This window comes from Anthonomus grandis, chromosome 2 (genome assembly GCF_022605725.1).
Source record: "Anthonomus grandis grandis chromosome 2, icAntGran1.3, whole genome shotgun sequence".
NCBI lineage: Eukaryota > Metazoa > Arthropoda > Insecta > Coleoptera > Curculionidae > Anthonomus > Anthonomus grandis.
Genome location: NC_065547.1, coordinates 19,709,317 through 19,722,662, shown reverse-complemented (window position 1 = coordinate 19,722,662; position 13,346 = coordinate 19,709,317). Strand labels below are relative to the sequence as shown.

Below are 13,346 nucleotides of genomic sequence, written 5' to 3'. Positions count from 1 at the left end.
AATTATTTTCTTGCTCTTATAATTGTTATATTTTACCTCCATTATTTAGCTGTAATGTTGGAACAGCATCATATTGAAGACGATTTTTGAATTTATCTTGAAAATACTCATTGGTGAAATGCAAACACTGTGAAATACAAATTCTTATTCGATTGTAGCACTGTTCAGGAGTAATTTTTGTGTAACTATGATTTTCTATAAATCCCAATGCAGTCCTCCAGCGCTGACATCTGCAAATAGATACATTTAAAAAAATTATAGGTACTTAATAACAAGCCTATACTCGGGCCGCCGAACAGATACAGTAGAAAAGGCTCATTATCTTCTCATAAAAACCCAAAAAGTGTATGCGTTACGTGTAAAGTTATGGGTACTCAACCCGCCACCTGTGTTTATGCCGTCCCTTTGTTTTTTTTTATATTATGCTGCTATAATATATATATATTATAGCAGCATAATATAAAAAAGCATAGCATATATATATAATTCATTGCAAGTTGCGGACTCATTAAACTACCGGTGTCGGTTTAAAAAATCTAATTTTAGATATATATAGGCTCTAATTTTTGGGATGTACACGTACGGTAAATCTGATCTGATGCTATTAACATATATTACGTCATGAGGTTGTTGTCTCTGCTTTCCTGAAAATTTTGCTGATCAGGCTTATAATAGTTTCATTGGAAGTATGAGGTGATCCACTCTGACGGTCATCGAATTGTGTTTCTGTGAAGGCATTGTATGCTGGAGGCGACAAGAATTCGCTGTTATAGTCAAAATCGGTAAAATTATAAGAATTATTATAATAGGAGTCATTAAACTGATCATAATTATTAGCAGCAAAATAATTATATTCAGAATGTTCAGGGTCGGAGTATGGATATTCCAAATTATTATGGATAACAATGTTTCCAGAACTTGTGTCCATGACTTCAAGTTGATTTCTTCTAATAATAATTGAACTAGCTCGGGGGTTAAAATTATTTGGTCTATTTGGGCGTGGGATGGTTAAGGCTATCTAAAATTAGAACTATTATTGCTTCTAAAAGGGTTGTGCTGTGGGGGTCTATTTTGAAAATAGTCACCTAAATTAACAGTCTTGAGGAAAAGTCGAGGGTATATTTTGATGTGTTATGAAATCTTGATGTGGTCTAAAAGCACTTTGAGGTAATGAGGTTGCGTGTGAAGCATTTCTATGAGAAAAATTAGAAGTTAGTCGGGGGTTGCTATAATTTCTAAAAATATTTGAAAAACGTAACGGTGGAGGTTTAAACTGATTTTGTTGAATATTTATACCATGGGAAAAATAAAGAAAGTTTTCTTCTTCTACTACTTAAGAAATTGCTTTTTCTAAGGTATCAGGATTGCGAAGTCTAACAACAAGTTGAATTTGATATGGTGAACCATTTTAGAAAGTTTTAAGAGCAAAATCTTCATAGTATGCAATTTTTATTCTACGTTCGTTTTCATCAGCTACAGTAGTGTTCAGTTTAGAAAATAAAAGTGATCGAGCATTTTGTACTCTCGTACCAAATTGAGCAGGATTGTCGTGTCTGCGTATTTTTAGTAAAATTGGATCTTGAATTAAACATTCAATACCACGTTGGTCTAAAAAAAGCTGTTAAAAGTGCATGTTTAACTAGATTCCATGAATTAAGATCGGAATTAGAACAAATGAGATCGCCTGCACGGCCTCTCAATTTCATCAAAATTGTGTCGATAAGAGCTAAATTAATAGGATTGTTTATATTATTAGCATCCTGAAAATTTTTTAAAAGATGTTCACAAGCTCTGATAAATCTATTCAATTGTCTTGGATTCCCATCGAAAGTAGGGATATTATCGGCTTGATATCTAAGCATACTAATGACGAGACTCAGTTTCTTTTTGTCAACAGTAATTGAAGGTAAAGGAACTATTTCTTCGTGTGAAATACTTTGTAAAAAGTTTATAAACTCGTTGAGTTCTCTTACTTCATGCTCAGATATAAATTAAATAAAACTACCATAGGTTTACAAAATTAAAATAAAACTTTGTAAAATTGAAAAAGTGGGTATAAAAAGAAATTGTCGTCTTTTTATAAAAAATAAAAATCAAATATATTAGCAATAAAATTGTGAAATGCAATAAAATAAAAAGTACCTAATAAAAAATACTCGAAAACGTTTACTTACAGTAAAGTATTTTGTATTCCCAAGACTTTTACCAGGAATTACTGTGTTCTCAAATTGTCCGGTGCTGTACAGTGATAGTGTCACTGTAGAGACTGATGGTGATCATACATTCAAAAATAAATTGTATTCAAGGCTTGACAGTTTAGGTCTGTTTAGATCTGTTTTTAAATACACCCTTAATAAAATTTCTTCTTCTCAAAGGAATGTTATTTAACAACAGGTTAATGTATCTTAAAAGATCTTATTGTCCTGGATGATGATAACCCGTAAATATCTCCTGATCATTCTTCTCATCATTAACGCAATCGGGATGATATCTTTTGCCATATAGTATAATACATGTTGAAAAATATTACATCCATTAATTTTACACGCGTATTTCTATTTTTTAGTAATAAATAATTCTAATTTGATTTGATACTCTACCTAAGCTTGCTAATGACTCAAATACCCTTTTTCATAGAAGTCATAGCTCAGGTAACCAAGTTTCTTTTAATATGGAATAGCGTCGATGTCCTCAGGACCCTGAGCCAGAAATGGAAGACCCTGTTATGGAGAACACAATGGCAAATGAAGCTAATAGTCGACCAGACAACAGATGGGCACAGTCAGCATTATAATTTGAGATATTTCTCAAGATCCCAAATGGTAGAAAACAGACGTTCTATGCTCTAATCCGTTACAATCCTCTTGCCTGTTAAAAACTGGTTTTTAAGGAAAATCTAACTTAGTTTTTTCAGGTTGAACATGAAACATTTTTCGCACAAATACCAACCCAACTCAATGTCAACTCGACGATGACGGATCTTGCTACAATAATTTACAAGCTACAGTTTTTACCATTACATACTCCAAATTACGACCAACAAATGTGGTGATGCTTTGCCTTTTCGTAAGGGCCAATGGAACCTCAAATTGAAACTTAGATTTGATTATTTGATTAAATTTGACTGTGTAGGGAACTTAACTACTTTTTTGGAAAGGATAGAAAACTTTAGACTATTTAGACGTGCCTCAAAAGAGTAGCTTCTTCATTCAGCACCCGAACTTTTCACTAAGGATGCTTTACTTTGGTATCGTATTGGTATTTTCCAAGATTGGGATGATTTGGTTTCATAACTTCGTGATACATTCTTGCCATATGACTACGAGTTTTATTTGTGGGATGGGATTCGTCGATGAAGTCAAGGTTCTCAAGAACGAGTACTGTTGGTTGCAAAATTTTAAGGCCTTGTGTCGACTTTATAATAAATTATCTAAATTATCTAATTATCTAATTTGCTACCGGAAATATTTGTGATATTATCGGTATTGTTTATAGACATTCACCTGTGGAACTTCAAAATAACGTCACCCTTATTGAAATGTTGGACGTTCCTTCTTTGCCTCACTTTTTGATTCTAGGAATAGATTTTTGGTCCAAAATAAGAATCATTTCTGATCTTCTTGCTGGTGAATGGCATTTTAGGTCAGATACTCATAGCATTCCGAGCATTTTTGCCATACAGAGTTTGGATAATCATATATATGATATCATAGGATATCATCCTTATCAACAAAAAACCTTGACAACTTTATCAATAAAACTCTTACTACAGCTAGTGGAAATCTTGGTTGTACAAATTTAATGGAGCTTGTTATTAAAACCGACTCTCCTTGGATAAAGCAACGTTATTATCCGCTTTAGAGAGCCTTACGGGCTAAAGTGAATGCAGAACTAGAGAAGATGCTAGATGAACTAAGCAAATGACAACTGGAGAGAGCCTTCTGGTTTTCCCTGATCATCTCCCATAGTTATGATCCGTAGGAAATCTGGTAGACGTCGATTTTGCATAGACTATCGCGCGTTAAATAAAGTTACTGTCCCTGATGCCTATACAACTCCCTACGTTTCTGAAACTTTAAATAAATTATATAAAATCTGCTTACTAACAAATACCGATTGCAATAAACTCATAACCGCTTACCATCTTTACTGTACCTTTTCGCGGCTTGTTTCAATTTAAAAGAATGCCTTTTAAATTGAAACTTTGGTCTGATCCACACTCCCGCAGTTTGGCAACGTTCCATTGTAGTAGAATTTAAGAAGTTTGTCTTGTTGCATTTTGAAAGAAGTTATCATCAGATTGACAAATATAGATTTAATGGTGAATATGGAAAATGTAGTTTTTCTAAGTACGAACCAAAAAAATATTTAGGTTATGTCATGTTATAGGTTATGTAATTCCTGAGGTCTACATGTGGATTCCGAAAAAAATCTAAGTCTTTTAAACATTTCCTTTCGAGACCGTATAGAAGATTTATCCCAATTTTTTTTGTCTTTGGTCTCGTATTTAAGCTCTTTGACTCCTAAAAATGACAAATCTTTCTGAAGTGAAGAATGTGAGTTGGCTAACGTTAAGTACCATCTTGTAAGTTCTTTCTTGTCCTGTCGGAGCTGTCGAAGTGTTGTCACAAGTAGACGATGAAAACCAACATGTCATCTGTCTTTCCCAAGCTCTAAGCAAAAAGCTGTCTTATTTGCCATCAAGAAACTACGACCCTATATTAGAGGAACTAAGTTGACCGTTCATAACTAACCACTATAGTCTGAACTGGCTAACTGCCATTAAGGATCCAGTAGGACCTATTGCTCATTGGGCTATCAGGTTACAGCAGTATGATTTTGATATAGTCCACCGTAAAGCTAAAAATAATGTAGTACCTGATACTTTGTCTAGATCAAAACTGTTATTAGTGCAAAACTTCTAGGCTCTCCGTTGATTATTCCTGAACATATATGAGACAAGTGGTATCTCGGCATGGTTTGAAAATTTCAGATAATCCCGCGAAATTTCCCTTTTGGTAGAACAATTATATAAAATGATTAAATCATTGTATCCAAAGTTCACCAACTCTAAGGGTAAACCACTACGTGTTGTCCTAAAAAAACAACGAAATCAGTTTATTAAAGACCATCATGACAACCCCACCTGTGATCATTTAGGTGTGTTTAAGACTACTACTCATAATATTGCGCCGAAATTTGATTGGCCTCAAATGAAACAAGATGTTGTCCGCTACATTGGCCGAAATTTCTAAGCATTGATCTCGTAGATTCATTACCCTGTTCGTCGTCTGATTATTGCTATGTGCTTTCGGTGCTTGGTGTCTTTACTAAGTATCCATGGTTCTCTTACTTCGTTCTGCGACTGTCAAACCTATAGTCCGATGGTTAGAAGGTCATGTCCTTCTTGTGTATGGAATTCGCAAAAAGATTATCGTAGATAATAATTCTCAGTTCCGTGGAAAAGTTTTTCAAGACCTGATGACACAATATGGAATTTCCGTAAAACACATAACTATCACCCTCAGGCAAACCCCGTTGAAAGAGTTTACCGAGTCCTTTAAACGACCCTTTCTCTAGTTATGTTAAGTATGAACATAAATCTTGGGATATATTTTTAGCAAAAGTAGGATATGCAATTAGATCGGCCAAGCATGAGTTAATGGATTTACTCCAAACTTTATAACCTTCTGTATGAACTTCAATTTTTTCGCATTATCCAATTACCCGAATCCTACTTTTAATGTTTCTAATTGTGATCCACTGGTTAAAGCTGAAAGTACAGAAACGCATGGCGAAGGCTAAACTAAACATCAATACAAATTTCGACATAGAGATAAACGTTTTCTAGTAAATCAACAGATTTGGGTAAAGAACTGCGTCCTTTCTAATACGACCAAGCAATCTGCAACCAGTAAATTCGCTCCAATATTTGTTGGACCTTGCGTAATTACTAAGGTAATATCTTCTTGGTATTACAAAATCATAGACCCTTCAGGTCGTAATCGCGGCGTTTGGCTTGCCAAAGATTTGAAAGCTCATTCTCCTGACCGTGAGTTTACTTAATAGAAAAGAAGATTTATAAACCATGCACTAAACCAAATTTAAAATTAAATATAAACTTCATTAGTGTTAGCAGAGGCATAGGGCAAAAACATTTTTTCACTATATTAGTTAAAAGTTTTAGTAAGATTTTTTTTTAAAGAGGGGAGGTATCGTTACAGTTTTTTCTATTAGTCAATTAAGGGTAATTTTTTGTTTAAATAGGCACATAGTTTATTTGAAGCTGTCACTATAATATAAATATTTAAAGTATTTTTAAACTACCTTTTAAGAAATAAGTTGCGATAATTGGTTTATTCTTTTAGAGCAAAAATATCTTTAATAAAAATCAAAAGTAATTAATTGAATTTTACTTAAAAAAATTAATTGACAATAATTAAATAATTTTTCTGTCATAGCATACTAACTTACCGATAAAAGGATATAAGATTACATTTTTAACATAGTACTTTTCATAAGATTTAAGTCCATTTCCACGAATTTAAGGACTGAAACAAGAAAAAAAATAAGGCTTAATATAATGGGGGAAAAATAATAAAGAAAATAAGAGTTATAGTCAAGCTAAACAATACTGATTTAATAATTAACCTATTAATTACAAATAACATACGAAATAAGAATACTATTTTTTTATCCAAGGGTGTTCTTCGTCTTATCGATCAGTACAGTCAATGAGTTATTTGCCAATGGTTTCCAGTTTAATTTATTCGTTTAATTTTGGGGTTATTTATTGTTTTGATTAACATGACCCAGTTTGTGAGAAAGAATCCAAGGAATCTTGGTTATCTGGCTGTATGTCTGTTTTACAGTACCGATTCATTGTTCATTGTCAAAGGTTAGTAAGTAGAAAACATGTCGATAGGCTAACCAATCAGAAAGCAGTACTTTTTCAAACTCATGCGCTTGGGGGATAAAGCTTAAATAGGACTGAAAGTTCTTTTTTGGTCTTGAAGCTCGTTCCTTATGATCTGTTTCGCTTAGTGCGGGTTTTAAAAAAAATCTTCACCCTTAAGTTTTTTTTATAGTTTATATCGCCGTAGGCGGATTTTTATTAATTACTGGTTTAAATTGTGAAAACAAAAAATCATCTAGCTTTTAAATGAAATAATTTTCGACAAAAAGGTAAAATAAACCCCAGTGAAAATGTGGCATATGTTTTTTCACATTCCTGAACCTTCATGCTAAGGTTGAATTGAAAAATTTAAGAATGTTCTCTGGTTTTTATTTCATATTTAGTTAGTACATAGCCCTTCCAAACCATTTAAGGCAAGTCTTGCTAAAATTCTATAGAGAATAATGAAAACTTACCTTGACAAAACATGTGGCATCCAAGTTCTTTCTTGCTTTTGTGACTTAGGCCTACTCTCTTCTTTCCTCTCTCTGCTTTTTCAGTACTGGAGCAACGCAGTTATATCGTGTGACTTGTGTTGGGTTGCTTGTATGCGCCACATCAGGTTGAGCTTTCTTTAGTCGAGGATAACTGCTCTACTATATCGGCTAATGAGTCCTACCATCTGATCCTCATTAGTTAGCTTCTGGCTTAACTAACCATCCCAGAAACCCTAGGAAGGTTGTGGTATTTCCTAAGCCCCCTCATTTGGTGGTCCAAGGTTAGGTACATCCAACGGATTCGACGATGACAAAGATACTGCTAGTAACTTCTTTATAAAACGTTTATCGGTCCAGTCATAATTACGGCACATTATTAAGAGACAATCTATAGTTAAAAATCAGCCGGTTTATGACATTTTTTTGTTGATCAAGAAACTTATATTTTTTGTACAAAGAAATAACATTTTAGGTAGAGTTTATCGGCGGAAACTGAGTATATATGTATTATACGAGGTATTTTTTGGTAACGCCACTATTTTTGTTGTAATTTGAAGTACTTTTCCATTTTTCTTTTAAGATTATTTCAGTCATGAGAATGAAATGATAATGAAATAAACCGGCTTTCACTGTTTGTGGTTATAGTGATTTTTATTTGTATATAATACTAAGTTTTCCATATAACATAATACCGGGTTAATAAATTTTATAGTCGGAGCTAATTGTTAATGTTATTTTTGCCGCATTGGTTTTGCTGCCTTTGTTTCAGGGTATTATAGACGAGACCGTACTCAACCGTAAGAGGTGCTCCATTACACAAGGCTCAAAATAAGGTGGCACTCACTCTGATTGTCTTTTTTGTTTTACCCACTCCACTCTGTTACTACTGGCGTTTTTGGACCCTTGGAAGCCCCTGACTTGAAATTTTAGCCTATTTTTATTTGCCACCCTTTTATTTCGTAAAATCTCATTTTTTTTAATTTTTACTTTAAATATATTTTTTTAACAAGTATATATAGCATCGCAAGGTAATAGTAGTTAAGTATATTATGAGGCAGAAAAAAATATTAAGATTTAGAAAGAAGCATCAATATCACTTATTAATTGTCATTCACTGTGAAAGAAATATTTCGCTATTTGGGCGTAAAAGCATGTACCTTTTATTAAACTTAAAAGAAAAATGTAAGCACCTACTCCACTAATGTTTCACAATCAATGTGTTTAAACCTAGGTTTTAAAGTAAGCAAATCTGAATCGATTGAAATTTCTTCATTATTTTTTATATACTCAGAAATACCTAAAGCCATACAACCCTCCTCCATTTCGCTTAACAAAACATTTCTTGTATTTTCGATAGAATCTTCTATAGTTTCTTCGATTGAAATAATACGGTTTGTGATTGAACAATTTTGTATCCCATAATTATTTTCTAGTGGCAAAGTGCTCCCAGAGACGTCTTGGTTACTTTTAGATAAGTTGTTCCAATCCTTTTTATTTAGAATGTAATCCTCTTGGGTTGAAGAATCTGATTGACATTTTTTACATGAAAATTGAGTACTATCAAGCGAATGAGTACATTCTAGACAATTTTCTATTGAAAGAGTGAGACTGCTGGCATCTACTGAACTTTTTTTGAGCGCATTCTCTTCAGGTGAATTAGACATTTGGCCAGCTCCGTATTCACTGCAAATCAAAAAATGTTGTTTGAACCAGGAAACATTATAGGAATGTAATTAGTTACAATTAATAATTAGTAATACTTTAATAGATAGTTAAATTAGAAACATCTGTTATACATATACAATGCTTTCATTTTAGAACGAACCACCCTTAATAAAAATGTTTTCAGAAAATATTAGACATGCATTGTGGTAACGAAGAATTTTCGAACATTATAGGAACTTTCAACAATATTTCAAACCAATGCGCTATTTGTTTCGTGCAATACTAATGAACCTCCCTGCTTAAGTATGTACATACATATTTATTCATTATAATAAAGTAATACAAGATGATCCACTTTTCTCATTCCTGCTATGGCCACACTTCTTAAATGTACCAATTTATTACATTGAAGAACAAAATCCGAAAGTAAAATAATCCGGATATCTCTGAATATTTTACATTTTACCTAGTTGTACCTAGTATTTTATTTTCCTCTAATTACAATAAAGCTTTTATTTTGGATAGGAAGTTTTAAAATTAAATTTAGTTTAAAAAGGTGTTAGTGGTAAATTGTTAAAAGTTACTGACATGGTTCTTTAAGGTTAATTGAATTAAAAACAATCTTAACTAGAATTAGCTGATAGTTGGAAACAAATTAAGAAATACAAGCAATAAGGCTGAGCTGAAAATTTATTGGAAAAAAGTTAAAAAACTAAAATAATACTATTCATGAGTTAAGGGGTGAGATGTAAAAAATTTACAAAATTGCATTTTAGCCAATGCGGCTTTCCTTAATGAAGTTAGAGTAACATTCGTTATAACAAGTATAACAATAGTTATTCGTTATAAGAGTAATATTCGTTATACCATTATATCACTTCAGATATGCCTTCAAGGTCTTTAATGATTGTATGCAATAAAGTTATTGCTTTAACTATATGGACGGCCTTTTCAACATTTGTTTCGACTGCTTTTGTATTACAAACTTGGATGCAATTTCTCCAAACGAGCATCCTCGCATGGAAAAGTCTATCGTTAAACATGTCAGTTTCGTTCCTTTCTTCTAATTGTACTCGTGGAAATGGTCTGATTAGATATTCTGTACGTGGAAATGCTTCATCCGAGAAATACGTAGGGTGCAGTGAGCATTGAACCAGGCAATGCACTTTCTTCTGGTACAATGGAACACTTGACACTCTCTCGATTGCTTATTGCAAAGGCCAGTTTTCAAATACCCTTGCATGACTGTCTTTGCCATAAGACCTAACATTTACCATTATGAATTTATAGTTCACATCTGTGAGTGCTAGCAGACCAATTCAAAAAAAGTTTGTGTAACAATAGTACATTGATCGTATAGATTTTGGAGACCGTTTTATCCTTATACATTTGCCATCTAAATATCTGATGCAATTGGGAAACTGCCATGGTGTCCAAAAATCCTCTAGTTGTAGATTGGAAAATGTGCTTCTGTACCAACGTTTTCCAAATTGCTTTGTATACTTCAATTATGATGATAGCTACAGGCAGTCTTGGGTATCGAGAAAGAAAATTGAAGTTATCTCAATTGTATCCCTGTTATTAAATATCTGTATTCGTACGACTACAAATAGGGAAAAAATAAGGTTAGAACAAGGTAAAAAATAAATAGTCATCTACAAGATAGATTTAAAAAAGAGCTAAACAAACTACTTAAGCTCCGATCGGGAGGTGAAGAAGAAAATGCCTTTCGGTACAACGGCACATGGTGTGACTTTGACGCAATGTTATTTTTGAAACATATATTAACGCTTAAGGTGACAGAAGGGAATATAGAAGATTCCGGAGATATTTCTCATGCTGACCAGTCGTCCCAGGAACGTGAACTAAACACGATGTAACATCGCAGTCCTTTATGAAAAATTTCATGAGGAACTTTATGCTGACGAACTATCACATCCTAAAACTGTGTCTTCTCAACCAGCAACAAAATAAATTACACGTGTGTGCTAACAACTACCAAATGATGGCTTAGCAAATACATTATCAGGGAGAGATACCCCCTTTATTCCTTTAATATTATATCAGCGCATGGATAATTCTGTTTTTTAAAATGAAATCACTGAATATAGCTTTTTTAAATATGCGTTCTTTAATAGCTCATTTTGCGGATGTAAAATCATTACTATTGCAGGAAAATTTTGTGATGTTCTTGGAATTTCCAAAACATGGTTGTCGTCTAATGTTCTTGAAGCTTACGTGCAGGTAGAGTGTTATACTTTTATGAGAATTGATAGAGCTGCAAGAGGTGGTGGAGTTGGTATATATGTCAAAAATATATTTAATTTTAAAATTATAAATTCTTTACAAACGGAAAATGTGAAGTGAGAATCGATTAGATCTACATTTAAAAATATTTCATTTGTTATCGGGTCTATTTATAGACCACAGTCTATTTATAGACTGTTTATCGACATTTTCAATGGACTGCGACAAAGTTATTTGTGGTGGTGATTTTAATTTAAATTTAATGGATTTAGAAAATAAAAGTGTTCAAAAATTTATTTCTTGCCGAGAAGCATTTAACTTACAACAAATAATAAATAAATAGTCCAGCTATAGTCCCTGATAAAAGTAATACTATTATAGACTTAATTTTACTACCTAAGGAAGAACATTATACTTTTTTGGCAAAAAACGTTCCCCAAATGTCAGATCATAGACTAATACAATGCTCTTTAGATACCCAAATAATTATTAATAATAATATTGGAAAATATGTTGTTATGTGAAATCTATAGCGCATCAAAATAAAAAAGCAAAAATAAAAAATCAAAAACCGGCTAACAGACACTATAGAGACCATGATAAAACGCAACCAAACTAATATAGCGGTTAAAAACGAAAAAAAAAATTGGAATCTATTTCGAGAGAATGTAATAAAGTTCTTTGGAAAAAATTTAAAAATTTACGTATAAGATCCAAAAATAATAATACATGTCTTCCTGACAACTTAAATAAACCCGCAGATATAAATAAATATTTTTTGCAATTTTCTTAAAATACAAAACATGCTGATCTGAAGAATGTTGTTATTGTGTTGCTCCAGAATTCCACCATTTCTTACTAAGACAGTAAATTTTTTGTCTCTTAGAGGGAGTATTTCCAGATGAATGGAAAATTGCACGTGTTACACCTTTTCCTAAAAATAAAAACGTTACATGTTTTAATGAGCTAAGACCGATTAGTATTTTGCCTTGTCTCTCAAAACTCTTAGAAAAGATTATAAATAATCAAATACGAAGTTTCTTACAAACAAATGACATTTTACCTACTAATTAGTCAAGATATCGAACTGGATATAGTTGTGTAATGACGCTTTTAAATATTACTGATAACCTGGCACTGTAAAATCAATAGATTCTGGTTATTCGTTAGTTCTGTGCTTTTGGATTATTCCAAGGCATTCGACATGACTTGTCACAAGCTGTTGTTTGTCATTTTACATTATGTACATTTTTCGGACGACGTTATAACGTTTATTAAAAATTACCTTAAGGATCGAATGCAGTATGTTGAAACTAGTGTAGGTCAGTCAACTAGAGGAAATATTTCTTGCGATGTACCACAAGGTTCAATCCTGGGGCCACTTTTATTTATAATATATACTAGCAGCTTTACATCATGTATGAAGAATACGACGGCACATTTTTATGCTGACGACACTCACAAGTTCTTTATTCATTCAACGCAAGTACTTGGCTGGTGACACAAGCTTTAATTAATAAAGATTTAAAAGAATCAACAGAGTCTTCAACACGCCACGGATTGCTAATCAATCCACTTAAGTGACGCAGTCCTGTTCTTTTGCCGCTTTTCCGACGTCTAATCCGCTCTCGTGATTGGTCACTTTTAGCATCTTAGAAAAGTACTTTAAAAAAAACCTCACATCAGAATGAGTTGAAAATTGGTCAAAGTGTTTCTTATTCGATGCCGCTCAGATTGACTATTTTGTTTGGCGATATAATTTACAGTTTGTGATTTGCTATTATTCGTTTCCCTCGTCAGCTATTCAGGCTGGCTTGCATCGTTGATTGAATATTTGGGAAGATACGCAATCCTGTGTTAAAAAGTGTACCCGGTCGACTATCGGATTGCCGTTCAGTTTCGTGCACCGTGTGGTGCTGCCGCGAAGCGTCATATCTAGGAACGATTTATTTTAGCTGTGTGGACTTGGCTTTTGGCTTCTTTCAGTCAGGTTTTCAACGACGCTGGAATCTCCAGTTACGCGGCCGTGTTGGATATTTTTT

The 13,346-nt window shown here is 33.1% G+C and overlaps 2 protein-coding genes across 3 annotated transcripts in view; one reads left to right on the top strand and one right to left on the bottom strand.

The window, feature by feature from the left end:
• LOC126750624 (uncharacterized) overlaps nucleotides 1–13,346 on the top strand; it is a 353,062-nt gene that overhangs the window by 148,733 nt on the left and 190,983 nt on the right. The gene's annotated exons all lie outside the window — the stretch shown is intronic.
• Nucleotides 1–13,346, bottom strand: part of LOC126750620 (homeobox protein ceh-37-like) — a 152,390-nt gene that overhangs the window by 38,357 nt on the left and 100,687 nt on the right. Inside the window, exons 6-7 of one of the 2 annotated variants that reach the window (XM_050460273.1) lie at nucleotides 7,372–9,075; nucleotides 6,475–6,551 (exon numbers count right to left, since the gene is read on the bottom strand). In XM_050460273.1, coding sequence (XP_050316230.1) covers nucleotides 8,583–9,075 — 493 coding nt within the window. In that variant the 3' untranslated portion in view covers nucleotides 6,475–6,551; nucleotides 7,372–8,582. Of the gene's footprint in view, nucleotides 1–36; nucleotides 231–6,474; nucleotides 6,552–7,371; nucleotides 9,076–13,346 lie in introns of both variants that reach the window. The other variant, XM_050460274.1, reaches the window with a different exon arrangement.